Source organism: Vigna unguiculata, chromosome 7 (genome assembly GCF_037176805.1).
Source record: "Vigna unguiculata cultivar grain cowpea cultivar isolate G323 ecotype 2 chromosome 7, ASM3717680v1, whole genome shotgun sequence".
In the NCBI taxonomy this organism is placed as follows: Eukaryota; Viridiplantae; Streptophyta; class Magnoliopsida; order Fabales; family Fabaceae; genus Vigna; species Vigna unguiculata.
The window spans coordinates 1,879,522-1,903,399 of NC_140798.1; the positions used below are offsets into that span (position 1 = coordinate 1,879,522).

The window sequence follows — 23,878 nt, forward strand, 5'->3', positions numbered from 1 at the left end:
TATACAAAATTAAATTGTAATAAGAAATGTAGTCGTTAATCATAAATAACATTAACTCATAAGATTTAATAGGTATAACAATGCGTTTGACTAGGTTGCAAAAAAAAAGTATGGGTTCTCTCTTACACATTCAACCTAAAGGGGACGGGTAAATTATCAAGTGTTTCGATAGAGGATTACTAGGGACATACATCATCAATAAGACATGAGCTTAACCCACATGTAAGGGATTGACATCATTCTTAATTCAAAACAGTAAAACAATTAATTTATGAGCCTTCATCTTTATATGATGTTCAACTTTATTATTTTTACTCGAGATGAAACTTAAACTCACATTTAGATTTCTAATATAAATCCATGTTTTCATCCCTGCTTCGAAATATATTAATACTAATATGTTAAAAGAAATTAATATTTTTTAAAACATCATTAATGTTCATATTATAGAGATAACACAAAAATAACTCAGGAGAGAATCTAAATTACTTCTAGTAATGAACCTCCAAAAATGATATCTTCCCATGTCATTTCCTTGAACTTTCATAAGCGTAGCTTTGTGCCTCATAAAGTTGTGGCCTCCTCCAGTTCAGTTTCCTTTAACTGTTTGCAGTTTGAAATTTCTACACATTAAAAATCCCAGTTTTCTGATTCCTTACACCAAACCATCCTATTTGCATTTGACTTGACTATAGTGCCATTATTTTATATCTCTTTGCTTTTCATTCTCTCTCTCTCTCTCTTTCTCTCAAAAGCATTCTCTCTCTTTCTCTCTCTCTTTCTCTTTCTCTCAAAGTGATAACAAGCATTCATGACTACAAGCCTTTGATCTCCTTCTCTTCTCAGCACCAGCAGAACCTTTTACAGGATCTTTGTGAGTATATAAACTTCTGGGGTTTTCCATAACACATATATGTATATGTATACGTATACGTATATGTTCTTGCTATTTTGTTTGTATCTTGTAATATTGATTTCTTTCATTTTTTTTTTCGTTTGTGATTACAGGCGGCACCAGATGAACATACCGGAATGGTGAATGAATTGAACAGAAGTGTTGACTTTGAGAAGTTCTCATGGAGAATTGAGGATTTCTCCAAACAAAATATCATGAAATTGAAGTCCAAGCCTTTCAAAATCCGGGGCTGTACATGGTACGTGAAAATGATAAACCTTTGACTGCTTCAGACTTCTGTTCTTTTCATAATAACCGCATTACATAGCCTCACCAAATTGAAAACAAGCACCGAAAAGTTTAGATCACATGGTGATGATACATGACGAGTAAAGGAAAGAAAAAGAAAAACTGAACCTCATCCTTCACTTTATTTCTTTGCTGTGATGACAGAAAGATATTCATGAACCTTTGTTTCTATGAATTAATTTTCATGATGTCACAGGAGGATCCTTGTGCATCCACTGAGGAGTGATGTGAACCATTTTTCAGTGTATTTGATGGTTGCTGATTCTTTACCACCGTACGGATGGAGCAGAAACACGTTCTTCAAGTTGGTTCTCATCAACCAAGTGGACAACAACAAATCAATCGAAAAAGGTACTCAAGTTGTCGAATTTTTAGTTGATTCGGTGGATGGAGATGCATAGTTTATAAATCGATTTTGTGGGTTGAGTTAATTGAGTTTTTAACATTTCTTGCTGGTGTATTTCTGTTGAGAAAACCGATTCTTGTGATGATTTTCAGAGACCAAGCAGAAGTTCAATGGGGGACATCGTAGCTGGGGTTCATTTTTCTTGAATCTAAGTGATTTCTACAACCATAACCAAGGATATCTTGTGAGGAACACCTGCATCATTGAGGCACACATCTGTGTCTCGGATTTAGCACCCAACATTCAGGTTCACCCAAACTGTTCTCCCTCTCATGACTCTTCCTCAGGTGGTCAAGCAACAGAAACATCCTCGGACAGCATCAGTCCAAGAACCTCAGGATCCAGTTCAGCAGAAGGGGAAACTCAAAATGGTTGTTGTTCAAACAGTTTGACACTGAGAGAAGTCGTGGATTTGGAGAGTTTAGCAGCAGAAGAAGAAGCCTTTATTCCACTCCTGGAAGAGGTTTGCATATGGCATCCAAACCTTATACAGTGCCAGAAGGAGAGAACTCGCAGGTTCAGACAATGGGCATTCGCATCATTAGCCCAAGTTCTGCACTTTCTCAAGACCAAAAGGGTTAAAGATATGACTGAAAAAGACATAAAGAATCTTCATGATTTGTGGAAGGAACTTGTGAAATCCTCGGGCTTTGACTTGGCATGGCTTGAGCCATATGTTCAATCAGCATTGGGTTTGAAAGCTTACATGGAAAAAGCAAAGCAATTGAAGAAACTCAAAGACACTGTGGTTGGTTTGGAGATAAAAATGAAGAGACTGAGAGGGGAACTTGCTGCTGCTGAAAGACAATTTGAGGTTTCAAGAAGAGAGTTATCAGAAGTAAGAAGAGGTTTCAATGAGATGGATACGAATTCTCCAATTGGATATGCTATGTTTTAGTGCAAACTGTTTGATATGTGTATATGATGATGATGAACTGGTTTTTGATGAGGCTCGTGCACAAAGTTTTTCAGTTCTAGATTTGTACAAATTATGTTGGAACAATGTTAGTGGCTTTCGTACGAAGCTGGCTAAATTTTTTGTTCAGTTCAAATTTGATTAATGTGTAGATGTACTTTTTTTTTTTGTCTTATGATTACATTTGAAGATGACTTTTTGATTACCGCTTAAAATGATACACCATATTTTACGATAAAGTTGTAAAAATTTAGTAAATAGATCAAAATAAATAAAAGAATACGATAAATATCATCATTGTCAAAATTATTTAGACAGGGTAATTTTTTATTATTACTTTCAAAAATAATCTTATTTTGTTTGTTTTATATTTATTGGGTTCATAATTAGGATGATTTTATATTTTATTTTCTTGATGTAATTAGTGGTTTATAGAATAGATGTCTAGCGGAGGATTTTGGAAAGAGAGAGGGGTGCGCTTAGAGTTTCATGGGTGCAAATAGAAGAGAAGAAAAACATATCTGCCGACGCACGGAAGCATGACTCAAATATCCTCTAAATTAAGATTTATGTTTATTTCTCTTAAATTTGCATTTGAATATGTTTTTTCACATAAATAATTATGTGTTAACAAAAAAAAAATTACACTTTAAATGTGAAACAACCTCTTTGAATCTTAACTTAATTTCTAAGTGGTGATTTTTCATAATTTTAAGAGTTATTAAGTGTTGATTTTTCATAATTTATTTTGGTGAAATATATAATCATATCTTTCTACTACGAGTTCCTTGCTTCCCAAGTCTTCTCGTATGCTGTCGTTGTTTTTTACTTTGCATTTGAGTCATAATCTTGTTATTTATTGTTTGAATGATATTCTTTTGTCCTTATTCTATTCATAAATGTCAACTCTGGTATTTATATAATCACGTCAACTAAATTAGTATTCTGCTTTTATTTTTCTTAAATCATTAAACAACTTTAAACAAATTAAAATTTTCACGCTAATTCATTATTGGTTTGTTTGCAAAATTAAATTTTAATTTATTTCTAACTTTTATCATTAATATTATTAAATATACATAATAAAAGGTAACTATTATATTACAAATTAAATAATATTTATTTTAAAATTTATTTTTCATAATATCTATGCCATTTATATCTTTAAACAGTAGGAGCAACAATTATGATCCCAAATCATTTATTTTTTCTTTATTGCTGATATAAATGATGGATACTGTTAATTCTTTCAACACACAAAATTATCTAGTCTATATAATTCTCACATCTAAAAGATGAATAATGAAGGTGATATATGTTCGCTCCTCTATTTTGTCTTGTTAAAATTTAATTTTGTTTTTCGTATTTTAAATGTTAATTAATTAGTTTCCAATTTTTAAAATATATCAATAATCATTTTATATAAAATCGTCATTAAATTTTATTATTATAATATTGTTAATATTTCATATAAATTTTCTTGTAAATTTTCTCTAAAAAAATTATAATGAATGATTTTTCTTTTTGTAACTTTTCTATGAATTTTAAAAGTTTCATAGTAAGAAAATTTATATCAAATATAAAATATTTTAGTATATCACATATCACATCTCATCTACCACTACAAAAAAAATTTAATTATAGTAAAATCTTTATTGACAAAATAAATTTGTCAGTAAAACAACATTTATCGATAGACTTTATTAATTGAAATAATCAATCGGTAAATTTAAATTATCAATAAAAATTCATAGGTAAAATTTATAGATAATTTAGAATTAGTATCATAGAAGAATTTTTTTCTAATACAATTTGACAATAAAATGAGATCATATTTAATGCTTTGATATTTTTGTGAAAAATTCATTGATAATTCAATTTCTTAAAAGACACCAGTAAAGTACAATTTTGATTACGAATGAAAAATCTGTTGATAAATTTGTAAACAAAAATTGGGTACCAAATTTTTCATCCAATTTAACGAAATGTGTTTATAAATTAAGTAGATATGTATGAAAAAAAAAAAGAGAAGATTAAGAAGAAAGAAGATGAGAAGAAGAAGAAGAAAGTGGGTGAGGAAGAAAAGAAGTGAGGAGTCGGAAACGGTGCATCAACGACATCAATGACAACAACGACATCAATGAAGCGGCGAAAGTAGAATGACAACAATGATGGAGGTGGTGGTAACAACGGAAAAAAAATAGGAAAAGTGAGAGAAGAAGGAAGAGAATGAAGAGAGTCAATGGTGGCAATGATGGATCTGGAGGAACCAATGATAATTCTGGTAACTTAACAAAAAAAAAGAGATGAGAAAAAATCAAATCGAAATATTTATTGACAAAAAAATTCATCGATAATTACTAATGAATATTGACTAATAAATAATAATTATTAACAAAAAATTATCAATTTTTTTTAATAATTAGTAATTACATACAAATTTTTTGATGCGTCAATAAAATTTATTAACGAAAATTTTACTATTATAATTTTAGTTTACCTATAAATTTTAAATATTATCAATGAAATTTGACCAAGTGTATATTTTTTAACCGTAACTTTTTTACAATTGTGTGAGAATAAAGAATTGTCACTTAAAAGTATAAAAAGATTAAATGACTTATTTTCTTAAACAAAAATAATGTTACCAGTGATTTGAAATTGAAAAAATAGAAATAAATTTGTAAAACAAATAATACAATAAAAATATGTTAGAAATTTCACATTTATAATAAATAAAGTATATTTACATGGGAATCTCATTTTACAAGTTTGTACAGTTAGGTTTAAAAATCTTTTCAAATCTCTTGTTACAATATTTATTATTTATTAACATTAAAAAAAAATATATATATATATATATATATATATATATATATATATATATATTACAAAAAATTTTATTAACCAATTTAAATACTTATTTATAAAATAAAAAATTATTATTTATTAAAATAATTATAAATAAAAATTTATAATTATTTATTAATTAATTAATTAAAGACTAATTTAAAAACCAGTTTATTTAATAACAAAAACTTTCATAATTAATATTTAGTGATCATTGTTAATTTTAAAAATCAATTTAGAAATAATTATAGTTTATATTTATAATAATTATTATTTTAATAATTAATAAATTTTTATTTTATAAATTATTATTTAAATTTATCACTAAATTAAATTAGTTGCTAATGAGTATTATGTTATATATATATATATATATATATATATATATATATATATATATATATATATATATATAATATAATATAATATGTGAGACAAATTTATATATTATAAATAAGTTTTTGTGTATATTGAATTATTCTTAAAAAAATTATCTCTCTTTTTTTCAATAATAGAAGTGAATAATGATGACATTGAAGATTTGTGCATGAAGGGCATGGCAGCATTGATGTAAAAGGTTTACACGTATTCACCTGTCTTGCAAACATGGACTGTGGAGCTGCCAAGTCTCAAACATTTGCATGAGGAAAACGACACAAAAACCTCAGAAGAAGCAAAGTGTGAGGGGCAAAACCGTGAGAATAAGATGATATAGAATTATAAATATGGTGATAGAAGGATTGAACTGTTAGTGATAAACCGAGGAAAAGCCATGGAAGAAAGTGTTGGAGCAGAACAAGAACAACGAAGGATGAGGATGAAGGTGATGGTTGGTGTGGATGAGAGTGATGGAAGCTTCTATGCTCTGAAATGGGCCATTGATAACCTCTTCACTGCCATGGCTACTGTGGGAGAAGCAACAGAGGAAAATGAGGGCATGGTGATTCTGGTTCATGTTGAACCTAAAGTTCAAAACTTTGTTTACCCAGTTGGACCTGGTGGAGCTGGTTATTTTCATTCCCTATATATTAATTTATCCATGTCTTTCAAGTATTTATTAATTTATCTTTGATTTCTTAAAAAATAATATTTGTTTATATTTTGACTATGTTGTTGTGCTTTTTTTTTTTCGATTGTGTTATTAGGTTTGTTTATATTGTCATGTTGTTGTTTTTAAGTGATTCCTAAAGTAAATAGGACTAGCAATTAAGAAAAATAAAAGTGTATTTCAAAGGCAAAAGAATAAAATATGTGTGTGTTTTTTGTTGGAGTGTATTTTTTGGAGAAAATATATGATTTTTATGGTGGCTTTAGCAGCATTTTATCCTGCAAATGTAGTGGTGGATTCAGTGAAGAAAGCACAAGAAGAACAATCAGCATCTGTTCTCTCAAGGGCATTGAAAATGTGTCATAATAAGCTGGTAATTAATTAATTGTCTCATTACCTTGCCAAAACTTTTATTTTTAACACTAATTATTGATTAACAAAATTTTGATGAGTAGAGATACTATTACACAAACAGAAATTAATGTGTCTTTTAAATAAACATTTTTTAAAGTAAATTTACTCAAAACATATCAGAAATCATAATAAGTTTTTGTTTTCTAAAAAAATTAAAGAAAAAAAGACCAATTTTGAGTTCCTACAAGAATATAAATTATACTTAAAATGCATTTGATTTGATTGAAACACAATTTTGTATTTTATTTTGATCTCTGAACTTAGAATATTACATAATAATGTTCCATGAATGAGGATGAAAATGCAGGTGAAAGCAGAAAGCATGATTCTGAATGGAGATCCAAGGGAGATGATATGTGAAGCAGCAGAACAAATGCAAGTTAATCTTCTTGTTTTGGGGAGTCGTGGCCTTGGTGCCCTCAAAAGGTTTGAATTACTGCCCTTGCAAATACTTTTTTTAGGTTAAAATACAGTTTTCATCTCTTATTTATATGTTACATTTTGAGTGTTTTTTTTTTAGTTTAAAAAAATATTCTTTTACAGTTTTCTTCTTCATACACCAATCCACATTGGTACTTTTTCAATTTTCTTCATTTTTTTATACTGGGGATGTTGACATTCATTTTGACTAATGTGACATGTTTTGTAATTTATTAGTGCTTTTGATCAAAGTAGTATGATATTATAAAGTAATAATCAATTTGATCTAAAAGAAAATCTTTTAAAAATCAAGGTGGAACTCGTTCAATGTAAAACTTCACTGAAATTTAAAATGTCAATTATTACTATCTATATTTATCCTTTCATTTATTTAAGTTTATTCATAGATTAATTTTGATTTTCTTTGAAAGAGTGATGATTCTATGTATGTGTACATTTGGTTGCAGGACACTTCTTGGAAGTGTGAGTGATTACTGTGCACATCATGCAAGAACACCCGTCCTTATTGTGAAACCACCTCCAGAGCAAAACAAAAAGCAGTAACCCTAATTTCCAGTCTCTTCAGCCTATGTTTAATGATGAATAAAAATGTTTTTAATTTTCTTTTTCTCTGAAACCATCTTTTAATTTTATCTGCATTAGAATAATTTAGATGGTGCTCCTTTATTTTGTACTAAAATATTTAAATAGCTCCCAAAATATCATTTCACATAGTTTTACCGTTGAAAATGAATGAAGAACTAAATTTGGATTTGCCATGAAAGCTACACTAGCCTGCCAAAAATGTCCTGAAGTCTTTATGGGACTTTATACTCATCTTTGTCTTCATATAAAATATAGATAAAATATATAAAAAGTCTTCATGGGACTTTATACTCATCTTTTAAAATAGAGTATAAATAACTTTCTTGCAATCATCATTGCAACTTGATATAAGAGAAAAGAAAACGTAGTATACAAGCATCCCTAATTCAATGCTGACATCTAGGAACAATATTTTGTTTTGTGCAACAGAGTCAATTATGAACTGTTGACAAACTACTATAAATCACTTCAAATTAAAATGATGTTGAACAAAAATCCTTGCCGAACCACACAACTAGATTCCATAGCGAAATTGCCCTTGGCAGCACATGCTGCTGTCATTCACAATAGTCAAAGACTTACCTCAACTTGCAAATATCAGAAATCTAACACGACCCAAAACTGTGCCTCTTGCAAGAAATTGAGACAAATGGAAAATATATTGGACAATTATCTGAAAAATTCAAATACACTTGTTGCCTAGAGGCTGATATCAATCCACAGAAACGTTGACATTCTATCAAAATTTCTAGCAGAATAACTTCAATGTCTTTGTAGTGGCAAACATGATCATCCAATCAACCCAACGTCATAATATATGCAACTGCAGCTTCATACACCTACTACCTACATCATATTTCAACTATCATTTTCAAATTGGAAAATCCCGAATGGACCACAATTTATTCTATACTCACTTTCATATGCACATTCCTTATAGAATATAATTTATTCTACACTCACTCTCATATGCACCTTCCTTATAGAACATATGGGATGAAATTGAGTTTCTGACCAGCTATAGAGGGGAAATATATTAAACTTAAGGGTAAGATGTGCTTCAAAAATTGGCATAATTTTATAACTTTTTTTCAAATTTGGCTTTAACCCTTAAAAAAATTATCTTATTTTCTTCCCTTTAATTTGGAGATACTTTACTTCTGATCCTTTAAAGTGATTCTTGTGACGATTTATAACTGTCATTAAATGTTAATTATATAAGTTTATAACCACTTTCACGACTATTGAGTGGAGAATTTTAAAAATGAGATACATAAAAATAAGACAATTTTTGAAAGAGTACAACCAAATTAGGAAAATTTAAAATATATATACAAATTTATTATTTTAGTATTGTAAATGTTTGTTTGGTTCTTGTATTTTCTAAAATGTAATGGATTTCGTCCACGTTCAAGGCAATGAAGTCAAGAATAAAATCTTCAAAATCACCGCTTTTAAAATAAAGGAACTAAAATTAACTTTGACCAAATTTTCAGAGACTGAGAACACATTTATCCGAATCTTTACACAGACATGTAATCAGAGACATGAAAGGCAAGGCAACCAAAGGAAAAGTATGTACCTATTTTTCCCACCCTCCTAGTCTCGTTTCGGGGTCATAGTTAGAGAACAACCGAAACTCATTTCCAAGTTTGCTGGAATGCTGAGGCCTAAATCCACAAGGATACAGGCCCAAGATCTCTGCTGCCCTTTCTTTCTGCACTTCCCCTACAAAAGTGTAATACAAAAATTACAATACCCAACAACGGATACAGTTATATTTCTTAGTAATTCTTCAGACTGATCATTTCGTCATAAACATTACAAGTAAATTATCATTTTTAGAGAAATGATAAAAGCACAATATGATAAAATTCATTGATACCTGTCAGCAGAAGCACAAATGACTCTCCAGGTTGTATGAGCAGACGAATCGTTTCAGCAACTTTCTCCAAGCACTCTTTGCTCTACTACCAAATAATTACGTCAAGAAAATCATTAGTTATGTCACTATGTTTTAAGGTGGAAGTACTGTATACTGCCAGTCTAATAGCCTCACACTTGATGTCTTTTCTATCTCCCCACCCCAACCCCAACCACCAAAGGGACAAAAATTCCATTACAAATTGAATAACAAAGGCTCACCAATTACATTCACTCCTATTCCTAGATTTTGGAGCTATTTGGATGAACTTCTTAGAAGAAATTATTCGGGGATTACGATACTGGTTCAAGACTGATTTTTTTTTATCTCTGGTCAAGCTATTCACCCAAATGAATCTTTAGGCAGTAATCTAACTTTTTTTCTTTAGATTAGGATGGAAGGAGAGAAGGTTTGACATGTCTTAAATAACACCAGATTTTCTTTTAATCTTGCATTGTGGGTTCCTCTTCTAGTAACAAGTACAAATACAAAAGTCAGTTACGGAAAAATAAAGCAGACTGGTGATTCATTGCCAGAAGCTGTGAATACACGAAACAGGCTTTAAATTAGTTCACAATGAGATATAGAAACCTATGTATCCATGAAACATGCAATTCAACTCATTGAAAAGAGATGTTAAGGAATGCACCGTACAGCACGGCCTTTGGTTTGTCCAACACGGCATAATTTTCTATGAAGCAAAATAAAAGACTAGCTGCATATTGATTTCTAATTGCAATCAAACGTACAGGGGAGGAATATCTGCTTCATACCACAGTACTGTTATTACTTTAATCAGGAGACGATGGGGAAAAGGTATACCAGAGATGGAGGAATCCAACTTAATTAAGGTATACAGTTCAAACTCTTTTAACAACTTGCACACTTAAGTTAAAAAAAAATCATTTTTCACAAGAAAAAGACTTGATCAATTTATCCTCAGCCAATCGAACCATTTATAGTTTCTGTGAAGTACAAAGCAATTGACAGAAATGGAAGCAAAAGATACAGAAGACGCCAATTTACAAAGTAATACGTCAGCAATTAATTCTCACCAAGTAAGGAGGATCTGCAACTACAATTTTGCAGGAATGTTTCAATTCTGATGGTATTTCATCAGGAAGATTGTAGTCATAAAATGTGTAATCACTTCCATATTGCTGAAAACGTTTGTCGTACTCAAGAAGTTGCACAGTAGCATCAGGATTCATTTGCTGAAGATTGAAGAAAGGAAAAAGAGAATGTTAGAGCAAAAGCAAATCCAATGGATTATAATTTTCATACAATATCTTTTAACATTGTCAACTAATTAGAAACTAGAAAACACTCTAAATATGATTTTTAAAAGTCTTATAAAAAAATGAAAAATCTTATCGTGCATGCATTTGACAAATGTATGATAGTATGAACGAGTAAAAAATATATACTGTCAGTGTATTCTAATTGAAGTCATTAGATAAGACTAATTGCTGAAAATGAGGCCTTCTTCGTCTCTTTACCAGTCTCAAATGAGCTTAATTTTCATAGACTGTGTTAGTGTAAAGATTTTTACTCTGTCAACAAATTAGATAACATCTCAAGTATTACTTATTAAATAATTATCATAAAAGTTCACAAATTTATGATAAATAACAATACATGATTCAATGCATTACAAATAAACTACCTCCACCTATAAGGATTTGAAATTCCAAACATTTTCTACACTGAGACTTTTTATATTACAAATTAAACCAGGACCACAACAACCTTCATATATTTTTTGGGTAATCATGTTATTGCTCCAAAATGTCCAGACTTAGCACCTGAGTAATCTTCTCGGAAAAACCTCACTCACTATCTCTAGAAGAGTCTTCCTGCAGTTACAATTTTTTCACGCGCAACAATCAACCTCGAACATGAGATCAGACTTAAAGAATCTAAGTTCATTTCAACTGGAACCAAGTAAACTTGTTCTAAGCAAACTTCATACGTAATCCAATCTCTTAAGACAATGCTCAATAACTTTTCAACTATCATGCAAATTTCATACCAAAATCGTGATCGGTAATCCCAACCACTCACACTCAAACAAAAAGGTAAACCCATTTACTAATTAGAAGAAAAATAAAAATAAAATTACAATATCAGAGGAGCAAAAACAAACCTTGAGATAAACATAGAGAGTAGGGCAAGCAATGCAGGCAACGCGAGCGTGGACGCCACCGCAGAGAGTGAGAACTTCCTCGGACACGGTTTTCGCTGTTTCTGGAGTGTACCAGAACTGGCTCAAATTCCAATTCTCGGACACGAGAGAAACCTCGGACCCTTCTTCCGCGTCGGACTGACGCTGCTGCTCGGCGAGGAATTCCTTGAGAGCGGCGAGAGTGTGGGAGCTGAGAGAGGGTTCATCATCGTCGGAGGGCGCCGAGGACTCAGTGAGTCCGGCCACCGAGTTAGGGTTCAGTTGGAGTTGGTCCGTCATTGCTCTAATCTGGTGTGGGAGGAAGAGTTGGCGAAGAGGTTAGTAGGGATTCGAATACAAGCTAATACATTATCCGATTCGGGTTCGGGTTTGAAATCATCGGATCCAAACCGAACCAACATGAAACTAGCCGGCTTTTTTTTTAACTTTATTAAGATATTTATTTTATTATTATTATATTTTAATAGGAACTTTTTTGTAAAATTATATTTAAGAGTTAAAATTATATTAAATATTTAAGTACAATGTCTAAATAGAGTTTAATAATGTTATATAAAGGAATTAAATAATGAATGAAATTTACTGTATTATATATTATAATCTCAAATTATTCATATATTTTCGAAAGTAATATTTATAATAATAATAATAATAATAATTAAATTAGTAAACAGATGTAAGCAATCATTTTCGTTTTTTGTTATGTATTGTTGAGAAAAATGTGGTTGGTGTAATTAAAATTAGGCTTTAAATACCTTTTTCGTCCTCATTTTCGTAGTATTTGTTGTGGATGGTTTTCATTTTAACAGAATGTTTAAAATGGTTCTTATTTTTACCGAATGCCTAAAATGGTCATCATGCAATTCGTGTTTTATTTGGTCCTTTTTTGTGTGACACCATTTAAATCAGTAACGGTGTACAGTACACGTAACACACTCCAATGCAACGTAATACAAACAATATCACATGTACAGTGCTCCCTTACTGATTTAAACAACATAACATAAAAGGACCAAGTAAAACAGGAATTGTGAAAATGATGATCATTTTAAATATTCGGTCAAAATGATGACTATTTTAAACATTCTGTCAAAATTAGAACCATATGCAACAAACACTACGAAAAAGGTATTTAAGCCTTAAAATTATATATTTTTGAATTTTAATAATTACTATATATTGGATAAAATTTGCAAGTACAATATTGTTATATTATATCTAATATGATTATATATAACAAAAATGATGATTATAAGTTGATATTGTGGTTTTGAAAGTGTATTACAAAGATTGATATCAAAGGTAAGTTCATTTAGTGCATTAACTGTAAGCTTTGAATATTCATTTTTGAAATAGCCTTGAATGGAGAAACACGACAACTATGATGAAAAATGAAATGTACCATAATTATTAGTATAGTACCCGATCCAATTATCGAAGACCCTTGTTAATTTATATGAAGGGTCCAATTTTATTAAATACAGAGTTTCTTCCTTCACCTCCAACTTTTCTTCTCCACTCCCAAAGTTTTCTAAAATTTTCTAATGAATCTTGACTTTTTCACTGGGGTAAAAAATAATTTTCAAAATTCGGTAATTTGTTTAATCGAATTTCGAAATTTGATAATTTCTTTTAGTGGATTTCAAAATTCAATAATTTACTTAATCAAATTTTGTTAATCAGTAACTACCTAAACCACATTTTGTTTTTTAAATAAAGAATTTAAATAACTTTCAAATTAAGAAAAATAATATTTAAACATTAATTTTTTATCAAAGCTCCTAAAAAATTATTGTATATTTGTAGAACATTTTTCAATTTACATTAAATGGTATTATTTTCAAGTTATAAAATGTTAAATCAAGTCAGATATAGCTAAGATAACACTAGGTCAGACTTATGTAATGTTAGTTTCATGTAATTTCAAACCAAGTTAACCCGAGTTAATGTCAAGCCAAGTCGGCCTAAACTTAGGTTGAGTTGAGTCGAGTTTGGTCTAACTTAAGCAAAAAAGTCATAGTCCTAGTTAAGTTGAGTTGGCTTGAACACATAGAAGTTAACTTTGTCTCAATTTGAGTTGATTCTAAGTCAAATCGTACTGGGAGAGATCCAAATCTAAACAAATAAGTGTGGGTCTATGTTAAGTCAAGTTAGACCCATTGCTGATTAAGTTAGGTCAATCCTGATCAAGGTCGGGCAGTGTTGGTAGAAATCCACATTGATCCAAGTTAAGACTGATCCACATTCATCTTAGTCCCATGTTTCGCCAAGTTAGTTTAGACTAATAAAAACCGATCATGGTATGCTCAAGCCATATTAACTTTAAGTCAAGTTGAACAAAACCAAAACACTTAATCAAATTTGAAATTTAAATAATTCTAATTAAAAATCTGTCAAACAAAGTCAGTGTCGAGTTGAATCCAAACCAAGTAAACTTGAATCTAAGTCAAGTAGTTAAGAATCTAGAATTCATGTCAAGTAAAATTTCATCATAAAGTTTCATCATGATGAAACTTAGCCAAATGATACAAAGTAATAAGTTAGATTTACCCATACCAAAATGGAACGAAACCGCCTAAACACACCAAAACAAAAATTTGAAAACATAAAGAATTTAAAATAAAACTATAGAATTGTCATTTGAATTTTCTTTAAAATTCTACAAAAAAAAATTATAATATTGAAATACCTCAATATTAATAATTAATATTGAAATATCTCAATATTAACTAAGTTTCTAACACATGAACACGATAAAGCACAAAACAAATTATATTTTAATTGTAACCATATTAATTATTTATCACTTTTCTATTGGCAATCGAATTGACAAAGTATTTCATCTTCAATTTCGGTTAATGTTATTTGAAGGTAGTTTGATTAATATTTATCTCCATTACATTTACTCATTCGCAAAGAACAAACAGTCAATTATACACCGACATGCATATTAGTTAAATTAAAAACTGCATTTCGTTATAATATAGTTATTAAAATTAACAATGACGTTTGAATTATACTTTATACCGACATTACCGTGGCCCATGTAACAGCTTTGATTTTAACAAAAATAAAATACGGGAATCAAAGATTATTCCCATTTAAATCATAACAAAAATCCAAAAAGCAGGGTACTAAATTCAAGTCTTGGAATATAAATTTACGTCCAAGAATAAAAAATCCTTCATTTAAATCCTTGCTTAAAAGGAACTAAAAATAAACTAAAGCCATAAAAAAGTATTAGACAATATTCGATATTGTAATAAATGAAGTACAAAGATCGAATCAAAATCTCTGGTACAGTACAACTTCGAACTGCTTAACGATTAGCCTTGGCAACTCTTTCAATTTCATCTTTTTTCTTGATCGCATAACTGAAATAAAGTAGCAACCTTAAGTAACACAGTATAATTAAATACGATAATGTAATTTCACTTGATCAAAGAAAAATTATACCTGTTGGATGAACCTTTTGCGGCATTAATAAGTTCATCAGCCAAACATTCAGCAATTGTCTTGATGTTTCTAAAAGCAGCTTCCCGTGCACCAGTTGTTAGAAGATAGATAGCCTGATTAACACGTCGTAGGGGTGAGATATCAACGGCTTGTCTCCTCACCACTCCAGCAGATCCAATTCTCGTGGCATCTTCACGGGGACCACTGATAAAACAATAGCAAATAAATAACTACAATAGAATAACATAATATTTAATCCACTACATTACCAAAAACTGAAGACTTCATAAAACAGAAGAGTATTCCATAAAACAATAGCAAATAAACAATAAATATCAAAAATATCAAAAACATAGGAGAATGATCAGATAGAGCTAATACAATAGCGCCATCATCCTGGCAATCAAACCAATAGGGAAATACTTAATCGTCATGTCATTCTCCACATGCTGCATCATTGACCTTTCACCCCAAAAAATAAAACTAAACCCAAAACCTTTGAATACCTTTTCCCTGAACTAATAATAAACAAACACCAAAAAAACAAGTAAAATAACTAAAGCATCCGCGTAAGATAAAATGAGCTAAACCCATATAGGAGAATGATCAGATAGAGCTAATGCTTTTGCCATCATCCTGGCAATCAAACCAATAGGGAAATATTTAATCGTCATGTCATTCTCCACGTGCTTCCTCATTAACCTTCCACCGCTTAAAATATAACTAAACCCAAAACCTTCGAATACCCTTTACCTGAATTAGTAAACAAACACAAAAAAAAAAAGTAAAATAACTAAAGCACCCTCGTAAAGACAAAATGAGCTAAACCCATATAGAAGAATGATCAGACAGAGCTAATACTTTGGCCATCATCCTGGCAATCAAACCAATAGGGAAACAATTAATCGTCATGTCATTCTCCATTTGCTAAATCATTGATCTAGCAACCCTAAAATTGCACCTAAGCCACGAAAATTTAATTTCCTAACCCCAGAAGTTGTAAATCAACAATTAAAAACAAGTAAAATAGTTAAATCACAACATAAAGATATCATGAGAAGTACTATTAACAAATGAAATAATAGGTTTCCCTTTTAAATACTATATAAATATAAAATATAGTTTTACGACAATAGAAGATAAAGACAATTACCAATCATACTTAACTACCAAAATATCATGAAACAGTAAAAACAAACAAAAAGGAAATAGATAATTAATTTCACCTAAGAAATTACAATACATTTCATGATATATTTTTAGCACAGAAACTACTAGAATAATTCAAACCAGATGCAAAAAAAATCATAAGCTTATTTTTATTTATTTAATGAGAATGATCAGATAGAGCTAATACATAAGTGCCATCATTCAGGCAATCAAACCAATAGGGAAATAAATGATCATCATGTCATTCTCCAACTCTCCAACTATCATCATTGATTCCTAAAATTAGGTGGCCCTAATCAACTAAGGATGTCCATTACTTCTAGTATAACCAGCCAGTGTACCACTTCAAAGAATGCTCTTACGTCAACATACTTAATAACTTCTACCCCCAAGCCAAAATATTTTATCACGCACAGATAACAGTAAGTAACAAATATAATTACGAGAATGGTCAGATAGAGCTAATACAAAACGCCATCATTGAGGCAATCAAACCAATATGGAATTCATAATCATCATTCCATTCTCCAAATCAATAGACACTGACTTCCCCAATAAATTATACTACAAATTTTAAGTTCAAAAAATTAAAAACGGAAAATATTTGTTAATGTGTGTCCAATTTCATCGCATACTTTTAAAGAAACAAGTTTACAGCATCCCAGCGACATATACACAATTAAAACCAATTAGAAAGTCATCCGTGCATAAAAACATCACAAAAACAATTACAGGCACTAGAACATACCTATTGATGATAGCATCCACAATAACCTGAATTGGATTCTGGTCAGTGAGCAAGTGAATGATTTCCATGGCATGCTTGATAATCCTAACAGCCAAAAGCTTCTTTCCATTGTTTCTTCCATGCATCATAAGAGAGTTAGTAAGCCTCTCAACAATGGGGCACTGCGCTTTCCTGAACCGCTTCACCGAGTACCTGCCGGATGTGTGAGGAACGTACGTGGCATGCTTCGAGGACACCACTCCGATATAATCAGCCAACGAAATATCGTTAACCTAATAACAAAAAAAAAGGAAGATAAATTAAAAAAAAAAACTGTCTAATCAATTTAATGTCAAAGTATTACCACTAACCTAATTACTAAAGAAAATCTCATAATAAACAAACTACATGGATACACATTTCAAAAACTTTCATGAAAAGTCGTGTAATTTTAGAATTTAGCAAGATTAATAGCTAGATAACAGCAAGTGATAAGTACCTGAATGTCTTCGAAGCTCCAACGGTTGAACAGTTTGACATCTAGTTGGGTGGGATCTGGAACGGCCCCAGCTTCAGTGACGATGTCCGCCATGGCTGCAGAGCAAAATGAAAAGAGAGAGTTAGCGAAGAGAAGAATGAGAAGAAGAAAAGCAGAAAAAAATGTGAGAGAACGAACTGGTTTGTAGGCACAGAGGGTGCAGTGGAGTGGCGGAAGAAGCTGCAAGTGCAATTGCAACGACACAAACCCTAGGTTTATCGAATTGACATTTGGTTATTTATAGTGATCGAAAACCCTAAGTTGAACGGTTAGGCCTGGCCCATTGAGGTTTGGGTATTTCTCTTCGGCTGTGGACTTGGGCCTTGGTGGTTTGCGTAGGATGTGTTTGCTTTTGTTTTCATTACATGGAGAGGGCGATTACCTGCACCATATCCTTCCATTTCCAAACTTTATTTTGCGGAATATAATAAATAATTACACAATTTTTTTTTCGAAAGTAAACATTTCCTCCTTTTAAGGAAAACATTTTGAAGGGGTGGGGAAAGGGATATGATGGGGTGTAAGAAGTAATTGTCAAAAATTGTATAATGTTACCCGCGTATTGTACAGGGTTAAATATGTTTTTTGATTAAGTGAAATTTGGAAATGGTTTTCTTCGAAAATTTTGATCAATTTAGTCTTTCATATCTATAAATGTATGAATTTAGTCCTTTTAACCAGATTTTGTTAAGTTTATCTAACGTTTCAAACGCATTTCATGATAGTATTTGACATCGTTTGACTCATTTTTGCTTAAATGTTAACTCAAATATTATCATAAAATGCATTTGAAACTTGAAATAAACTAAACAAATTTTGATTAAAAGGATTAAATATATGTATTTCTGAAAATGAATGACTAAAGTGGTCAAAATGAAGGACTAAATTAGTTAAATGTTTGAATGAGGAATTAATTTTAAATTTCAGTGAAACTTGAAGGACAAAAACATATTTAACCAAATTATATATTATGTATCATCGCCGGAAAATTGATCTTTTTTTCTTTTCTCCTTTGCCATGCCATAGAATCAGCTTATTAGAGTAAATCAGCATATTTACTCTTTTATTTGAAAACAAATTCATTTTGGTGAGTCTAAAGGGTTCATCAATTTTGAGAAAGATAAACGTTTATATTTAAGAAAAAACGTTTATATTCAGCGCATGTGCATGTATTAGACGCTTATAGTTAAGAACTTGGTTGGATTCATTTACTTCAAAAACAATGGAAGCAAGTCATGATGTTTTTAAAAGACTTTTACTTTGTAAAAACTTGTTTATCTTGAAATGAATTACAATCCATCGATACATTATATCTGCACACTGAACAACACTGTAAGACAAACGATCTTTGTTATCATACAAATTTTAAAGCATCAGACTTGTCGTATCATATGGTTTTAGTTCCAACACTTTTTCACATCCAGAGAACTTTGTGAAGAACAAAATTGGAACAGTCCTCGATGTTAAAATGAATGAAAACTTGAAAAGTAGGATCCTAGGATTGTAAGCAAAATTCATTTTTTTTTTTTACATTTAACATAACCAAGAGGACCATTATTCACCATGCCAAAAGCTAAAACCATTAGGAGATAAATACCATCCTATATCAGATTCTGAACTTTCCCCTATATAATGTCATTTCTTAATTTTTAAACATTCCCTCCCCAATTGGTGATTCCGAATTTCTATTTACTTTTCAAGTATCCACCGCCAATCTGTTGTAAGTTTTAATGACAATTGTTTGGCAGAATAGATGCCTTAGAAATCAAAGTTCAGGTCTGATTAGAAACAAATTCGGTGGACAATGTTAATCTAAAAGCATGATGCTTCTTTGAAATATGAATAAGTGGATAACAATCTGAAACCATGAAAATCTTAACGAAAGTGCTGAACTATAAACAAATTTGCTACATCGCAATTGGAAAAAAAAAACACCAGTGTAATATTTTAGATACCAAGAATGCCAAAAATTATATTGGATTGATCACATCCATTGCAAAAGGAACATAAAATGAAAAGCAGTACATAAAACCCAAACCACAATTTTACTCAAAACTCTGCCAGCTCAATAACATCAAAAATAGAGTGTCACAGTGTAATAACAGATTCAGGACAATAAAATATGGCATTGCTAACTACCACAAAAAAACAGCATTGTTTCACATGAACACTGAATCAAACAATCAAAAAGACTCTAGCGCAATCTCCTTGCTTCTCTCTCAGACTCAAGAAGGGTGAGAATGTCTCCCTCTCTCACTGGTCCCTTCACATTCCTCATGATGTGACGATTCTGATCATCCAAAAACTTCACTCTAACCTGAGTCACCTGCCCTCTGGACCCAGTTCGGCCCATAACCTTCACAACAATAGCATGCTTCACCTGAGATTCCATCCTGCTCAAATATAAGCCATTTTTATAAGTATGTAGTTAGTAAGGTCTGCATATCACATTAGCAGTGAAAAGGGAGAAACATAAAAACAACACAATCAATGTCTACAATCATGAATTCAGCATCAAATTTGAACAAATGCAGTGAAAATCAAAAGTGAAATACTAACAGGACATAATTGAGTAACTAATACGCAAAAAGGTTTATCAGGTGTGATAAACAGTTTGTTCAAAATGAAGTCATACACTGTATATAAACCAACCATGAACTCATTTCAACTTGCTATGGAGAATGATCAGATAGAGCTAATACATGAGTGCCATCATTCAGGCAATCAAACCAATAGGGAAACAATTAATCATCATATCGTTCTCCAACTTAACATTGTTCTATCTCCTAAATCCCAAACATGAAAAATTCCATAGCATTACATGAAAAGCATGTACATTATCATTAACAGAGCAAACAGCTTGATTTCAATTCCAAGTCTAACACAGTGGATCGAACATAAAAAAAAAATATAGAACCAATTTAAATACATTTCTTTACTACGGCTCCTACAAGAAAATATTAAAACAATCAAGCTAATAAAGTTAAAAAAAAAAAAAAATCTACAAATTAAAGACAATTATATTTTCTAAACCGACTCAAACCAAAATAAAATAAATTATTGTTCACTGGGTGTGATGCGACAAATTTATCATCAAAACCAACACAACTCAACAGCAATCATAACACTGAGGCTTCACACCGTCGTAAACCACTACCAAATGAAAATCATTAGGATCATGAATAGCAAACAAATCACATTATTAAGATAAAATATACTATTACGGCAAATTTATAAAAATATCATTAACCTTATATGAATCAAATTTATAATGAAGAAAATGAGTGTTGAAATTCAATGCAGATTTCAGAAACACCAATGGGCATACCTGATATTAAGAAAGAGGAAGAGGCTAGGGGTCGCAGCCGCAGCTTTCACTTCAAACTCCACAGAAGAAAAGCAACAAACCCTAGGTATTGAAATTTATATGAACACTAGATTAGTTGTTAATGACAATTTTATCCATGGAATACCATCTAGGTACATAATATGAGTGTGGACCTTATTGGAAATTACGATATTCAATTTTAAATATTTTTATAACATAATTGTAATATGAAAATATGTATTGTTATATTATTTAAAAGTACACGAATACATAATATGATACAGTAAATAATAAACATTTATAAATTATATTCTAATTATTCATTGTATTCTTGTTCCTGTCAATATTAAAATAATAATCTTCAACTAAATTATAGACATATATTATTTAGTTAAATATTTATATAACTAAGTATGTGTTTAATATATATATATATATATATATATTAGTATATATATATATTAGTATTAGTATAAATATAGCGTTATGCGTATGTGTGTACACATTTTTTAAATATAGATAATATTATATTAATAGATGATAATAGTATAATGTTATTAAGTTAATGTATAAAATACATGTATATTTATTAAAAATAAAATGAAATTAATAAAAAAGATAATTGTTGATAATAAAAAAAGAAAAAAAGATAAATCGTTTTATAGAAAATAGGTAAAAGTTATCGTTAATTTTACAAAAATTTAATAAATAATTATATTGTAAAGGATATAATTAGTATAAAATGTGGACACAAAAAATAAATCTTCTTTATATATTGTTATAGATATATAATAAAAATTTTAAAAAGTCAACTTGGTCTCTGATGTGGTATTTAACTACGACCGACCATCATTTAACATCTCTATGCTAATATATGCAATTATTGTTTATATTTTTCTTCATGTAAAATTACTTAATAAATAAATAAAAGAATTACAAATTATTATTTATTTATGTATATGTAATATTCATTAATTAACAAATGAAAATTATAGAAGTAATCAAAACATAAGAAAAGTCTTATGATTATATTCTATTCTAAAGTTTACTTTCAGTTTCAATTATGGTGATGAATAATTGGGATTTCCTCCATGATAGATTATCTTCTAGCTCAAACTTTTTTTATGATGATTAGTTATGGAAGTTTTCTCGTAAGATAGAATTTCTTTATAGTTTAACTCTTAAATTTGGTGTTCAAGGTTTATTTGCTCTAAAGTTTTCTTCATATTACTTAAACAACAACATTGTTGCTCAAGTGTAAAGGACATATTTAAATTATGATCTTACAATCTTTCACCCCTTAGCTATATTACAATTCACACAAAATAAATTACATTTCCACATATTTGATTTTTTCATGCCTCGTTTTGTTATTTATAAGTAAAAGATAGTTAATTTAGTTAAGATTAAGTCAATCTCATTCAATGTAAGTGTCGAAATCATGTATAAAATCAAGAAAAATAAACATTGATGGATGAGAGTAACAACTTGTGATCCCTTTTCCTTGTTTTAACAAAGTTTCCATCTCATATAGAGATAATCTATTTTCATCTTGATGCTCCTCATAACCCTTTTGTATAATCTCCAAAAAACATTGACAATCTTGCGACGCTTTCATATAAAGACACCATCTTTTATAATTTTTTTTTTTAAGACGAAGAGATGAAGGAATTAAAAGTTGGTATATCCATTGATTGTCATCTCTCGATTATATTTGTCTCTAGCAAACTTTTTAGATCAAACCTATCCATTGATACCACTCTAGTAGAAAAAGATGTTATAAGAGAGCTTCTAAATTTCCTTACTTGAAAATGTCAAATACAAGAGGTATTTATAAGTGCTAATGGAAATATATAGACTCTCTTCTAAGAGTTCTCTAATTTAAAACTATATAATTTCCTATATCGTTTCTAATTAATAACTTTATAGATTTTATAAATTTTACTTAGAGAAACTCAAGAGTCGTTATACATATTTCTATATTTCAAAATTACAATAACATTCATATATCTTCTTCATGTGCTTATGTTTAAAAATTGTAACCTCGAGTTCATGTTGTTATAATTTTTATGGGGATTACCTTTCATAGTATGTTTGCATTTCATCTCTAAGTTGCTTATATGTACATGTTAGTTTATAATATTTACATTTAAATTTCATTTTACTTTGATTCTACAGTCTACTAGTTTTGAATATGTTTTTCTTTTAAGCTCCTTAAGCTTGCATGCGTTTTTATTTAAAATCTTTAACCTCAACTTAAGGTTGGTATGTGACATTTCACGATACGTCTTCATCTTGTTCTAAGTTGCTTATTGATTTTATGTGCTGACATCTTTCGATACATTTTTGCCTATTAAGTTGCATATATGTGCATGTGATTTTGTTTGTAAATTTTGACCTCTTGTTCTATTTTTTAACCTCACATTGTTCTAATTTTAGCCACGACTATCTTTCATATATTTTATTTTGAGTCTCATTTATGTGTGCATATTGCTTTTTATTTCAAATATTTTATGTTCAACTTCATTTTTCTTTAAATTCATATGTCAATATTTTTTCATATATATATATATATATATATATATATATATATATTATGCATGTGCTTTTGTTTAAAATTTTAACTTTATATTGCTATAATTATATATTGGAATTATATTTGGCAATATGTTTGTATTTTTCTTCT

General features: G+C 29.9%; 5 protein-coding genes and 6 non-coding genes across 13 annotated transcripts; 2 read left to right on the forward strand and 9 right to left on the reverse strand.

Annotated features, from left to right (window-relative positions):
- The first annotated feature begins 647 nt into the window (after positions 1 to 647).
- Positions 648 to 2,695, forward strand: LOC114190148 (MATH domain and coiled-coil domain-containing protein At3g58280-like). Its single transcript, XM_028078930.2, has 4 exons — positions 648 to 874; positions 1,009 to 1,154; positions 1,401 to 1,555; positions 1,703 to 2,695. The coding sequence occupies exons 2-4, from the start codon at positions 1,033 to 1,035 to the stop codon at positions 2,506 to 2,508; spliced, it is 1,083 nt and encodes a 360-aa protein (XP_027934731.1). The 5' UTR covers positions 648 to 874; positions 1,009 to 1,032; the 3' UTR covers positions 2,509 to 2,695.
- Positions 2,696 to 6,097: 3,402 nt separating this feature from the next.
- On the forward strand, positions 6,098 to 7,895 carry LOC114192712 (Adenine nucleotide alpha hydrolases-like superfamily protein). Of its 3 annotated transcripts, none has more exons than XM_028082504.2 (4): positions 6,098 to 6,383; positions 6,715 to 6,797; positions 7,146 to 7,264; positions 7,726 to 7,895. In XM_028082504.2, the coding sequence occupies exons 1-4, from the start codon at positions 6,149 to 6,151 to the stop codon at positions 7,820 to 7,822; spliced, it is 534 nt and encodes a 177-aa protein (XP_027938305.1). In that variant the 5' UTR covers positions 6,098 to 6,148; the 3' UTR covers positions 7,823 to 7,895. The 3 variants fall into 3 exon arrangements, with proteins under 3 accessions (XP_027938305.1, XP_027938302.1, XP_027938304.1); XM_028082501.2 differs by having other exon boundaries at positions 6,105 to 6,383; positions 6,691 to 6,797; XM_028082503.2 differs by having other exon boundaries at positions 6,105 to 6,383; positions 6,694 to 6,797.
- Positions 7,896 to 8,299: 404 nt separating this feature from the next.
- LOC114192711 (nucleic acid binding / methyltransferase) lies at positions 8,300 to 12,298 on the reverse strand. Its single transcript, XM_028082500.2, has 5 exons — positions 11,935 to 12,298; positions 10,844 to 11,002; positions 9,750 to 9,831; positions 9,447 to 9,592; positions 8,300 to 8,710 (listed from the first exon to the last, which is right to left on the reverse strand). Exons 1-4 carry the CDS (start codon positions 12,250 to 12,252, stop codon positions 9,447 to 9,449), a joined length of 705 nt encoding a protein of 234 aa, XP_027938301.2. The 5' UTR covers positions 12,253 to 12,298; the 3' UTR covers positions 8,300 to 8,710.
- A 2,807-nt stretch (positions 12,299 to 15,105) lies between these two features.
- Positions 15,106 to 18,145, reverse strand: LOC114192466 (small ribosomal subunit protein uS7-like). Its single transcript, XM_028082198.2, has 5 exons — positions 18,003 to 18,145; positions 17,826 to 17,920; positions 17,348 to 17,619; positions 15,430 to 15,633; positions 15,106 to 15,347 (listed from the first exon to the last, which is right to left on the reverse strand). The coding sequence occupies exons 2-5, from the start codon at positions 17,916 to 17,918 to the stop codon at positions 15,293 to 15,295; spliced, it is 624 nt and encodes a 207-aa protein (XP_027937999.2). The 5' UTR covers positions 17,919 to 17,920; positions 18,003 to 18,145; the 3' UTR covers positions 15,106 to 15,292.
- Positions 15,788 to 15,870, reverse strand: LOC114192857 (small nucleolar RNA Z102/R77). The gene has a single exon (XR_003606176.1). It is a non-coding gene; the product is annotated as a small nucleolar RNA Z102/R77 (small nucleolar RNA).
- Positions 16,030 to 16,110, reverse strand: LOC114192858 (small nucleolar RNA Z102/R77). Its single transcript, XR_003606177.2, has one exon. It is a non-coding gene; the product is annotated as a small nucleolar RNA Z102/R77 (small nucleolar RNA).
- On the reverse strand, positions 16,268 to 16,348 carry LOC114192859 (small nucleolar RNA Z102/R77). Its single transcript, XR_003606178.1, has one exon. It is a non-coding gene; the product is annotated as a small nucleolar RNA Z102/R77 (small nucleolar RNA).
- LOC114192855 (small nucleolar RNA Z102/R77) lies at positions 16,764 to 16,846 on the reverse strand. Its single transcript, XR_003606174.1, has one exon. It is a non-coding gene; the product is annotated as a small nucleolar RNA Z102/R77 (small nucleolar RNA).
- Positions 17,045 to 17,125, reverse strand: LOC114192860 (small nucleolar RNA Z102/R77). The gene has a single exon (XR_003606179.1). It is a non-coding gene; the product is annotated as a small nucleolar RNA Z102/R77 (small nucleolar RNA).
- A 1,745-nt stretch (positions 18,146 to 19,890) lies between the features above and the next one.
- LOC114190384 (small ribosomal subunit protein eS28) lies at positions 19,891 to 21,251 on the reverse strand. The gene is made up of 2 exons (XM_028079239.2): positions 21,193 to 21,251; positions 19,891 to 20,257 (listed from the first exon to the last, which is right to left on the reverse strand). The coding sequence occupies exon 2, from the start codon at positions 20,254 to 20,256 to the stop codon at positions 20,059 to 20,061; it is 198 nt and encodes a 65-aa protein (XP_027935040.1). The 5' UTR covers position 20,257; positions 21,193 to 21,251; the 3' UTR covers positions 19,891 to 20,058.
- LOC114192856 (small nucleolar RNA Z102/R77) lies at positions 20,544 to 20,626 on the reverse strand. The gene has a single exon (XR_003606175.1). It is a non-coding gene; the product is annotated as a small nucleolar RNA Z102/R77 (small nucleolar RNA).
- Positions 21,252 to 23,878: the final 2,627 nt, after the last annotated feature.